Source organism: Centruroides sculpturatus, unplaced genomic scaffold, assembly GCF_000671375.1.
Source record: "Centruroides sculpturatus isolate CEXI.00-Female unplaced genomic scaffold, Cexi_2.0 scaffold1340, whole genome shotgun sequence".
Classification (NCBI taxonomy): Eukaryota; Metazoa; Arthropoda; class Arachnida; order Scorpiones; family Buthidae; genus Centruroides; species Centruroides sculpturatus.
Window position 1 is genome coordinate 176,775 of NW_019385581.1, and position 12,399 is coordinate 189,173.

Here is a 12,399-nt window from a genome sequence, read left to right on the forward strand (position 1 = left end):
GTAAATATTGTTATATTTCTAGGACGGGATTACTTCTTTACAGTCAAAATTGTAAATTATATTTTTAATGTATATAACATGAAGTAGTTATTGATATTAAGAAATTTCATACAGTATGCTTGAAAAAATATAATACTAATATTTTCATTACAATTTTATAATTAATCGCAATTTCTTGGTGTAATTTTATGTGTTTTATCAATATATTTCTGTTAGAAAATCGGATTGACATTAAATGGAATCACATTAAGCGTACAACCTGGAGAATTGTTAGCTGTTATTGGTTCAGTTGGATCAGGAAAGGTAATGATTTTAGTATTTAATGTTCGTGTATAAAATGTAGTATATACCGTATAATTTAAAAATTCTGATTGTACCTGTACATTTAAATTTTCTATCCAAAAAGCTTTTACTTCACTTAATTGTGTATACACAATTATAATACTAAGTCATGAGAGAGGAGTGGACCACATGATTTCTTTACTTATGTGTATTATATGTGAAAAATTACATGTAAAAAGTGAACATATTAGAACATTTCAAATACCAAAAGCAATACGACAGTGACATTTTCATTGATGCATGCCTGCAAGTTGTAAATGATACGTGAAATTCGAAAAGTTGTCAATTACAATTCACCACTTAACATATTACAATTTTGTGACGTCACCGCAAAAACAGTATTTCTAAACATTTTTCCATGATACTCAGAGGTTATACGTTTTTGGAACACAATCTTTTACATTTTTCGGACAATACTATTTTTAACTCATTTCGTATTTTTTGCATATTGCCTCGCTACATTTCTTTTCAGAATTTTCCAAATTTTCTCTATAGACGAGCAATCTGCTCTTCACTCACGCCATAGTAACATATTTATTTATTTCTAGCGAAGCGGATTGCTGCGTACCTCAGAAGTGTACAGTAGAACGTTATTTTACTAGAATGAGAATGGACGAATGCGTAAAGATCTCTTGTAGAAAAAAGCAAGTTGGTTTTTAAAAGGTTGACATAAACTTGTACCTTAACTCTATCATAGAAATGTATTTTACCTATACGATGAGAAGATATACACCCAAATAACATTAACAATGATATTTGGGTTTCGATGCCAGTAACACTATTAGTTTGACCTGTACTTATACAAATCACTTTTGTTCAATATTTTCAAAACGAATTCGGAAAGTCGATTCGCCAGACAATAGTATCGTTTTCCATTCAGCTGGATCATCCGAGGTGGACACTTTTTCAACTTTGGCAGTAATAATTCATTCCTGCATATCACAACTGGAACTTTCTACTGAATTTCGGCAATGCAGTAAACACATACTTCTAGATTAGAAGATTTAGTTATATTGAATTCATTTTCTAAAACGAACATGTCACATAATTTTACTGATATAATTTTATATTTTTTAGCATTCATTTTATTATGTAATATACTTTACGATTGGTGTTTAAAATCATAATTACTAAGTGTTGTTTCTTCTTTACTAATCCAAAGTTTGTTTTCCTTGTCAGACATCTTTATTGATGTCAATATTAGGAGAGATTTCTATTATTTCTGGAACGGTATCGGTGAAAGGAAAAATATCTTATTCTTCACAAGAAGCATGGATATTTAACGGAACAATTAGAGAAAATATTATATTTGGAGAAGAATATCAGGAAGAGAGATATAGAAAAGTTTTACACATAACGACACTTGAGAAGGTAAAAACTTTATATAATTTAAAAACAAAAATTACATTTTTACAGAAAAATTTGTTGTAAAATATTTGTTTTTTTATTATAGTAATTTTATTTTAAGAATTTTTAATCTTGGCATAATACTAATATACCAGTTTAATTAATTTAAAATTACTTATCTTATATTACTTATATGAAAATCGCTATGCGACTTCATTTATATTACTTACGTATATTGTTTACAAGTCGCATAACTATTTGCATATAAATTCATCTGCTGATCCAAAAAGCAATCTTCGTTGAATTGTACTGTATTGATCTGTCATTATATATCTATGTATGTAGATCTTCCGAACGGGAGGTTGCTAACAATCGATCGCCACTCCTCCTGATTACTCGTAGTGTGAATTAGTTGATTCTAGTTAATTAAAGTCCACTTTGCTATATCTTGTAGGTAGAATCTCGGTTGTTTTACTTGGGTACAGGTTTCTTGGATCCTGCCCTGCAGTATGACGGGAATAAAACGGGAAACAGTGAGTTAATGGCCGGATGGTGTGGCCAAAGTATTTTGTTTTGCGTTTCTCTAAGATAGGAAGCAATTGTCACTCTCCCACATTGGTCCATTTCTGCACATGTGCGTTGGTCACTCGCTCTGTCCAGCTTATCCGTAGCATGCGGCGATAGCACCACATCTGGAATGCTGTCAGCCTTTTCTCCTTGCACTTGTTCAGGGTGCATGTCTCGTATTCGTACAGCAAGAAAGAACATATGTAGCAATGTAGTCCAATGGGTGATCGGTTAACGAACATAATCTGTTTCAAGACTTTGTTCGCTATCCGAATTGTACGTTAACCGATTATCGATTTATTATAGGTTTTTATGAGGATTTCATTAATTCGTTCTGGAGACACCAGAAAATAAAAAATATATACTTTCTTACTACGTTAAAAATGAAATATAGGGACACACAAGTCTATTGATATATATAAATGGACATGTGTGTCCCTATATTTCACTTTTCAATCAAAACTACACATCGTACATGAATGGTGTTAGTATGTGGTAGTAGCCCCAAGTCTCCATTCGTGCACTATGGTAGTTGCGTCTCGATAACGATAAGGGTGCGAGGGATATGGGGTTGACTTCGAAGAAAGTAGTTGACTTCGAAGATGTGTTGAGGCTGCAAGCGTTGAGGATGGAAGCGTTGAGGATGGAAGTGTTAATATGAAGCGGCATGCAAGATTTACAGGCGGTTTTTTGCGTTTTTGCGGAAAATCGAACATATTTTTACACTCATGTGAAAATTCTCTAATTAGTCCGAAACTGGGGACCTAATTCTTGCATTCTGTGTTAAGATTAACTATAATGTAATTATCTTAATCTTCACTATCGTTACTTTTTGCCCACAAATAAAAACCCAGCGAAGCGGGTCCTTGCAGCTAAATTCTAGATTACTGACAAAAACANTAAATTTCACCCATTCTTTCGTCCATCTGACTGTCGTTCTTAATTTCCAAAACGTAGTTAGATATAAAAGTCGTGAGCAGGTATAAAATTCTTGAATGCAGGAGGCCCCGATTAACTATACTCGAACGTTTGACATAAAAAAAGTCACGTTATTTTAATTTAAATTTTTTCCTTCAAAAGAGTTACATCACCAGCAAGATTCCAGTGCTAACCAAAAAGTACGATGTACAGGGGCAAATTACTACTAATTTGAGGTGGAGATTGTATAATTTAAAATATATTTAAAAACTGCAGTTTGGAATTGTGATTTTTATATAAGTTTGTAGTTTTAATTTCAGTGTAAAAAAACATGTGAAACGAAAATCTGCGTAAAATCAGTTTGTACAGTACAATTCTTCATTATCAATTATAAAAAAACTTGTAATGTTCTGTTTACTTTTATTTTGTTTTGTGTACAGTATTGCAGGTCAGCACAAAGTAATAATTACCTACTTTCTTCCATAAGTATACTTATAACTGAAGAGTGTCATACGTTGCCTTTAGCTAAATTTATTTTCAATAATTTGGGAGCTCGCAAATCCGAAACCTTCTGTGGAAGAAATGGCTAGCTGAACAATAGTCCACTGTATATCAAGATATTTCATGATTAATTATAGTAGAATTACAGTATCTTTAAACTTGTATAAGTTTTATGCGAATTATTTATTGACATCGTCACAATGCACTTTAGTGTCTTTCCCCTGTAAATAACGATTTTTGTGTTCAGACCAGTGGCATGCCGTCATTAGAAGCGGTGGAAGCGTTGCTTCTCTTGTATTTTCTAAAAAATAAATACATATTAATTTTAACTATATGAAAATAATTACACAATATTTTATTATAACCGCATTACGTATCTTATTACAAATTTCTATACTACACTTGAAAAAAAATAATAAGATTGCTATTGTATATTCGAATATTAGTGGCAGAGTGGAATCTCTATATTGTCAGATTCCAAAAAGCCAGATTTGCGCATGCGCTTTACAGAGCACCAACCTCACTCGGTTTAGCTGGTGGAAACCTACGACCTTGAAATGATGCTACACATATAACGCTTTTAATTCTACTAGGGATCAGTTCTGGACTGTTACCTGCCTGCCTGCTAGGTATTTGGCCGCCCTCGCCCGATTACGCGAATAACAAGTAGATTTATAACTTAACCCAACCGATAAGAATGTACCGGTATGTTTTTATGATAGTTCTGTATAGTTGACATGAGTTTTAAAAAATTCATTAAAATATTTGATATGTTTTTTCCGCTCTCCGATTTTATATTACTCACGGATTTCGATGTTAAACCGGTGATATTACGATTTCGTATGTTCCATCTCTAAGGGGATGTAGAAAAAAACGTGTACAATTCTTGTATAATGTTAAAAAAATAACCGTTACTTTAACAGCGTCATTTACGACTAAATTTAATGAATGAGAGAGATGCATGAGGTACAGAAAAAACTCTAGAATTTATTTCCCTTACTTTTACGATTTATGTATTCGTTTGTCATAAAAATTTGTCTTTCCACTTTTTCCCGAGACTACAAATATTCGAGTACAAAGTAACCGGTTTCGACTTATTTCTACTTAAGAAATAGTTAAACAATTAAGCGATAAGGAAATTGCGAATTGTGAACATAAATAAAACCCTGACAATAGAGCCGGAATATTACTTAAATAAAAGCTTAACTGAACCAATGTATAGCCGAGTACAGTGGGGACTGATTTCTTCGAAATACTGTATTAGATGTAATAAAGAGAGAAATTTTTCCAGTTCGACGAGAGTGACCGAAAAGTTATAAATTTTGGAAATTTCTGAGGGCACTTGGTCCTAAAACGAATTAGTTAGAAAACAAATGACTATTAAGTTTAACATACGAGTATTTAGATTTTTACAGCTATGGTGAGAAACGTTTAAAATGTGCAAAAACTCTGTCGCGTCCTTTGAGATATACTGCGACAAAGTATGATAAACTTTGTTTGCCTGCTAGGTATTTGGCTGCCCTCGCCCGACTATCAGACCGGTATCAGCACCCTTGGGATTTGGCAGTCCGCATGAATGCGCGCTCTGCAACCGTCTTCGATTTCATCCATTAGCCACTCGTAGGGAGCTATTTGACTAAGTGCATTGTTTTAAGATTTAAAAAGTAAAGAATATTTTATATTTTTATGTACGTTTCTTTGCAAAGCTATATTTAATTATTTCACCGAGTAAGTTTTTATCTTTTATTTTTAATTGTAGCGCTTATATCGTGACTAGCAATTCGGAATGTAATTGTGATATAAAAAGTGCATTTAGAGAAGTCTACGGTTTTTACTGGCTTATCGAATAAACAATACGAATGGACCCTAGACCATCACTGAAGCACGAATGACTAATTGCCCCTGGATGTCGGCATCTTACAAAACACAGATTCCATATCATCAAATGTCACGACACGCCCCTGGTTCAGACTGAACTATACCGTTCATGTATCTAACTCTTCACTAGAAAATTTTTTAATCGAAATAATGTAAATTCTATTTCCAAGCAGATGTTCCTATAAAGTTAATCAAAGTCTCCACCTCTAAACTTTTCATATTTGATCATGATTTTCATCTGTCTAACACCGTTCACGAGATTACGGATAGACAGGGAGACAGACAAACAGAACGAAAAATGACAAGGAAAGTTTATAGGTCTGTAATTTATTAAAATTGAAGTTCAAATACTCTTTTTTTTTTCTAGTTTCCGAAACTGCATGTCGTTATGAAATTATGATAGAATGTTTCGTGTTAGTTAAAACCGGAAGTAAAGACTGAAAAAGTCACCTCTTATTCACTTTCATGTTTCATAATGCACTTGGGACAATCTGATTGTGTATCTTAAGCTACTTAGTATAATATATAAAATGTACTCTTAATACATGAAAGTATATCTAGTTAACGGATAAAACTCCTATAAAAAGCAGAAATGCATGCTATATTATAAACATAAAAATAAATTAATGATAATTTTTTTTCAATTTCAATGAAGACGTAAATTATGATCTGGAATTTGAAAGATTGATAATATATTTCTTTAAAACATAATTAAAGTATATTGTATTTTTGTCATTGGCAGGATATAGGCTTATTTCCTAACGGAGATTTGACACTAGTAGGAGAAAGAGGGATGATAATGAGTGGTGGGCAAAAGGCAAGAATTAATCTAGCAAGGTAAAATCAGTCCTATCTTAGTAAAATAATTTTACAAGTACCAGTATTAATTAATTATTTATATATATATCAGGCTATACAATAAATACAGTCATACAGTAGAGCGTCGATTATCCGAATCAATTGGGTTGTTCGGATAACTGATATTTCGGATAACCGATTACGCATGAAAAATAGTATAACGTATCCGATGTTGAAATTTTTCTCCGTTGCGTGTCGCTTCGCGTTGAATTTTCGTCAATGTTAAGCCTAACAAAGACTATCGTATCGTTAAAAATTATTTATTTATTTTGTACAAACAAAATAAATATATTGAAAAATATAAAAATAATAAAAAATTATACTTCAGTTGTTAATTTAGTATCAAAAACGTAAAATATTTGAGTAGCCCAAGACATAGCCAAAGATTGAAGCGCCACAGCATTGGGGGAAAATTTAAATTTGCCGACTGTAATTCTTTCGGATATTTGACGTTTCGGATGCTTTACTTTCGGAGAATCGACGCTCTACTGTATATCAAATAAAAAAAAACTATACACAAGTTATATGTACTGTACTGTATATTAATTTCTCAATTCTGTTGTCAGTAATTATATATGTTCCATATACGCTTATTTTTCTGATATTTATGTATACTTTTTTAGAGCGCTATATCACGATGCAGACATATTTTTACTTGATGATCCATTGAGTGCTGTCGATGTTCCAGTAGCTAGACATTTGTTCCAAAAGTAAATATTTAAATAAAAATTATCTTTTTTTCATGTAATTTATATTTCGTTTTTTTCAGGTGTATAATGGAATTCTTGAACGATAAAATTTGCATTTTAGTTACACATCAAACACAATTTTTGAATTCTACAACTAAGGTTTTAATGCTGAACGGGGTAAGAAAATAAATTTGCCTATGTCCATTTTAACGCTTTAGTTTAGAAATATTGTGATTAATTTAAAAAATGTTTGATGTTTTGCTAATACAATATTTAACACCTCTCATCCATCAATCTAATAGAATTCTCTGCCTACTATCACGATTAACATTTCTTAATTGAAAACAAAAGTATTAGCGTTAGTTAAGTATAATCAAATTATGTAGTAATGTTTCCATACGATTTCACGGGCACTAAATTTCTGGCCAAATAATTTGAAGAAAAGCGGTATGCAGTTCACAGCTAAAGAAACTTTGAAAAATATATATAGTAAATTCTCGTAATAATATGAAGAAACAATTCAACTCATATGCTATAAAGTTGCATACTGCACATTCTCTTTGAATTTTTAACAAGGACAGTTTAACAGTACACTACATTCAATGCTGTTAAGAGTTTAAGAATTAAAAACGAAATTTGACTGCTGTTTTGCAAGCCTTGAATAATGCATATGACGTATTGCGGAACCATGACATTCAATATAAGTAGATGATTACTTGATACACAACAAGCGGTATAGACGATAAGTATATGATCATATAAAGTTGATGTATCCGAATCTGAGACGTGTCATTTTTCTTGCCCATTGCCTTTCAAAATATATTAAACTATCTGGGCGGAATTCTTCTGAACTACCGCTATAATTTTCAAAATCCAATGATATTGCATTTATAAAATGAAACTACAAAGAGAAATAACTGGAATGACAATCTGAAAACAACCTGTAATATCCAGAATTGACACATAGATTCAGGAGACTTGTTTTTATATTCTATTTTAACTAGTGGAAAAATTCTTGCTGAAATAAGACAGAAAATTTACAATAGAATGATACTTGGGGATCTGTTGGAAGAATAAGCGGTGTTAACGTTATGAAAACACAAAACTCGTTAAAATATACTAACTGTATAAACTAGAGATTTTAAAAAACAAAAGCTTATTATCCTAACAAAAACTGCTTTTCCGAGAAGCTTTATGTATATTATTTGTTCTGCTTATTTAATGTACTTCAATCCTCTAAATTAATTAATTAACTAATCATTAATGAATTTGAATTAATCAATAATTAATGCTTTATTTTTTGCAATAAATGCACAATTCGAAAATTTTTTACGTATACATATATTTTTTTTATTGTAGGGAAACTGTGAATTTATTGGCAGTTATTATGAAGTCGGAAACTTAGAAAAATCTACAGCAAATTTATCAAAAGAGGAAACAGCTGAAAAGTACACGGAGTTTGAAAATTTCTCTTACACTCAGAAAGAAATTGAAAACAATTATGAAGACGTATCTCACGAAATACAAGGGACTAGTCATGAAAATGTAGTAAGAATTTCGTTGAAATGTATTTAAAATGTTTAAGATTATTTATTATTTAAATGGAAAAAGTGATCTGAATACACAGTTTAAAGAATCCTTAATAATAATACGTACATATTTCTTTTCATTTGTTATTATTATTTCTAAAATAACAAATGCAAATTTTTTCCTGTAGATAACTAAATACAATAAAGTACAAGAAGATAAAGGAGTTGGAGTAGTAGGATCATCTGCATACAAAGCTTATTTCAATGCAGGAGCGGGTTTCTTCTTCAAGATGCTTATAATATTTATGTTAATTATATCGCAAATCGTTTTCAGTGTCAGCGATTACTGGCTAATGATATGGTATTATATTTACATTATTTAAATTCCTTAGATTTATTCTTAGATTAATAGTGTCATTATATACATAAAAAATTTATTAGTAAAGTGCGTTCTCTATTGTCTCGAATAAACGTATTTTAATGCCACTGCTGCCTCACAATTCTGATTTACTTATTCATCTGTTGGTGTGTTGTGCACTACTTACTTATTACCTTTAGATATTGTTACGATTTCGAAAAATAATTTGAATTCTGTGGGTGTTAATATTAATTGTAATATACAAAAATTAAAATCTCTCAAACACGAGTATAAAAATTATGAAATATAATATACATCACATTATAAAAAATGTTTTCTTTTTTATAATTTGTATATTTGTAACAAATTAATTAAAAGCTTGTCTAAAAAGTGCTTTATTTAAGTTTGCACATGCTGCCAAATTTTATATTCACATACGAGTATATACGTACAAGAATTGCCAATGTGCAGGCTGACTTGGCCAACTTGTCGTAATATTCGTTACCTTCGTGGCCCTTGTGAGCTGGGATCCAACTAAACTGTAGGTTACAGTTTCTTCCCAGGTTTTGAGCAGCCTTTATCACTTCAGCAGCTAGAACAGATGAGTTCTTTTGGTAGTTTAAAATGTTAAGTGCCACTTTACTGTCCATAAAGACGTTAATATAGTAAGTATGGTGATTGTCTATGTGTTGGATTGCCATGCGAATGGCCCATAGCTCGGCCTGAACGATGGTACAGTGTGCTGCCAACTTAAATTAATTAATTAAGGTGTGCCTGATATATCTTGTGACCGTTCTTATAGAGGATGACAATACCAGACCCTATCCCCTGTTTGCTCTTTGAGCCATCGGTATATATATACCAGTTAGTGCAATTGTGCATGGTTTTATCAAAGTTCATGTTTACTTCGTAATTGTTTATGCTACTTGGGTGTTGTTAAAATTCGTTTTCTGCAGGGATTCTGTCAAATTTAGAGTCTGATTTGCTATACAATATCCAGGCAGCCTTCTGTTAGTAATATAACGCTGTATGTTGAATAGCTTGTTGAAAAATGCTTACAGCAGAGCTTGACTCACGTAAATTTCTGCATGTTGAAATGGCAGTACACTAATACCGTACCTAATTTCAAACTCGATTTAATCTAGCATAATTTACAATAAAATGACATTATTTCCTTACTTCATTTAGATAGATCTGTTCCATTTTGTACCATGGTTTTGTATGTTTCCAGTGAATTACATCGACGGTCTACATGTTGCTTTTATTATGCTAATGGTACCAGTTAATTAATTAATCAAACAGCTAACTTCGTAACTCTCAAAGTAGATGAGAGACGTCAAATTATATTTAAGGCATTTGGTTTTATGTTTTAATTTTTCATTTTAAATTGTAATTAGAAAATATAGCGTCTGCTGAGGAGAAGTTTTTGTACGAAATTCCGAAGTTTAGGGCATACAAAATTACGTCACATTAAAGGTGTTTTACCTAAAACTTGTATAATTCTACCTAAAACTTTTCTTGAAATAACCTATTCTTTAAACAAAAACGTCCAATGTTGACAAACACATAATATGTGTTCAGGTGCATTTTAACATCGAGCAAAAGCATAAATTTTAAGTGATAAGTTGATATCTCACGTTGCAGCCACTTACCCACTTGAATTTATCAATTACTAATTTATAGTTATTATCAGCCGAACTATTGTATTTTTACATATATTTCAATTTAGTTATAAAGTATTTGTAGATTTAAAAGATTTATTTCATAATAAATTTTAGCTTACAAGAAGAAAGAAAATATACTCAGAATTCAGGAAAAACAGCGAACTTTACCTCAGAAATAGTGACTATTAACAACACTAAACATGAAAATTTTTATAAAGTTCGTGAATTGAACATTTACATCTATTTTGGATTTATATCGGCATCAATATTAACGGCAATCTTATCTGCCTCATTATTATACGAACTCTTTGTTGCTGCCTCTATAAAACTCCACAACAACATGTTTCATTGTATTATTCGTACTCCAATTTTTTTCCTGGATAACAATCCGATTGGTAAGTGAAAAATACATTTGTTAGTTTGATTATTATGTTAGTAATAATTTAACTTGTGAACGTCTAATAAAACGTTCATACATTTATTAGTTTATCTATATATATAAAAATGAATGTGTGTTTGTGTGTGTGTGTCCTTCATGCATTACCACACCGTTTATCCGATTGCCGTGAAACTTTGAGAAGTTGTTCAATATACTCCCGCTCTGGTTTTTGGCGTAGTACGATTGCCACGATGCTTTGGGAAGTTTTTTACTACACTCTCGCAAAGGTTTCTGACATTTATCCTACGATAGATGGCACGCGTTTACGAGCATTCGAGCAGTGTGTGTTCGATCGATTTCAAATTGGGAAGACCATTTCCCCGCCCTTCAAAAATATTTCTACATATGCATTTGTGAACTGTTACTTACGATATTTGTAATAACTTTTGTTTAATCACTTTATTTCAACATTTTTTGCTAATTATGTATTTGCTCAAACTTCGTTAAAATCTTAACTGTACCCCGAACAACAACTGAAGTTGCAGGAAGAAATACGCGTATTTTACTGATCTAGGTATTCCACCTTTTCCAAATTTTAATATCGACTAAAAATAATTTAAAAAGACAAATTACAATAAAACGGTTTATTATCCAACTATCAGAAATTTCACAACATGCCAAGGAAGAGAGGAAGGAGCAATTAAATAATTAAAATTATAAAGGATTTAAAAATATATATAAAAATGGGGAATATCGCACTTCTGACAATCGCAGCGAGTGTGTGGGCTAAATTTGGAGAATCCGTGCTTCTCGCATGGACAACTGTATGTGGTCAGCTCACGCGTCAGAAAACCTTCTCATTCGTGTACGCACCAGACAAAAACAAAAAATATCGTGTATTCACAAGCGCTTCAATAAATAAATAGAATTGAAACGACAGTTTGAAATGTTTTACCGATGAAAATGAATAATAATAATAAGTTTCAATAAAAATGATAAAATGTAAATTGAATTTTATCATAACGAGTTTGCTTGAATTTCCTTTCTTCTGAGATCGCAGCAATGCGCGACGGTTAAGCTAGTACTCTATAAAAGCTTAGCGTAGGAGACTGAAAATATCTGTTGTACTGGACATTCTTTAAAATTCAACCTTGAATTTCGCATTTTGCATTTTTGGTAGTCTGCATTACTTTGGTCTAGTTGAGAACAAATTGATATTTTAAATACTTTTAAGATTTAATATCACATTCACAATAATAATAAACAACGCTTTTTGCCCGCGACTGAAAATTAGACAGAATTAGATAACCCAACAAATAGGGTATAACATTTTTTGCAGGGCTTATCACACCAAGGCCGACTGAAAGAA

At 31.6% G+C, this 12,399-nt stretch overlaps 1 protein-coding gene across 1 annotated transcript in view; it reads left to right on the forward strand.

The window, feature by feature from the left end:
* The first annotated feature begins 257 nt into the window (after positions 1-257).
* LOC111640309 (multidrug resistance-associated protein 4-like) overlaps positions 258-12,399 on the forward strand; it is a 29,600-nt gene continuing 17,458 nt past the window's right edge. Inside the window, exons 1-8 of the mRNA XM_023386317.1 lie at positions 258-303; positions 1,522-1,713; positions 6,296-6,390; positions 7,035-7,121; positions 7,181-7,277; positions 8,460-8,648; positions 8,818-8,990; positions 10,766-11,046. Of these exons, the coding sequence (XP_023242085.1) occupies positions 1,534-1,713; positions 6,296-6,390; positions 7,035-7,121; positions 7,181-7,277; positions 8,460-8,648; positions 8,818-8,990; positions 10,766-11,046 (1,102 nt within the window). The 5' untranslated portion in view covers positions 258-303; positions 1,522-1,533. The remainder of the gene's footprint in view (positions 304-1,521; positions 1,714-6,295; positions 6,391-7,034; positions 7,122-7,180; positions 7,278-8,459; positions 8,649-8,817; positions 8,991-10,765; positions 11,047-12,399) is intronic.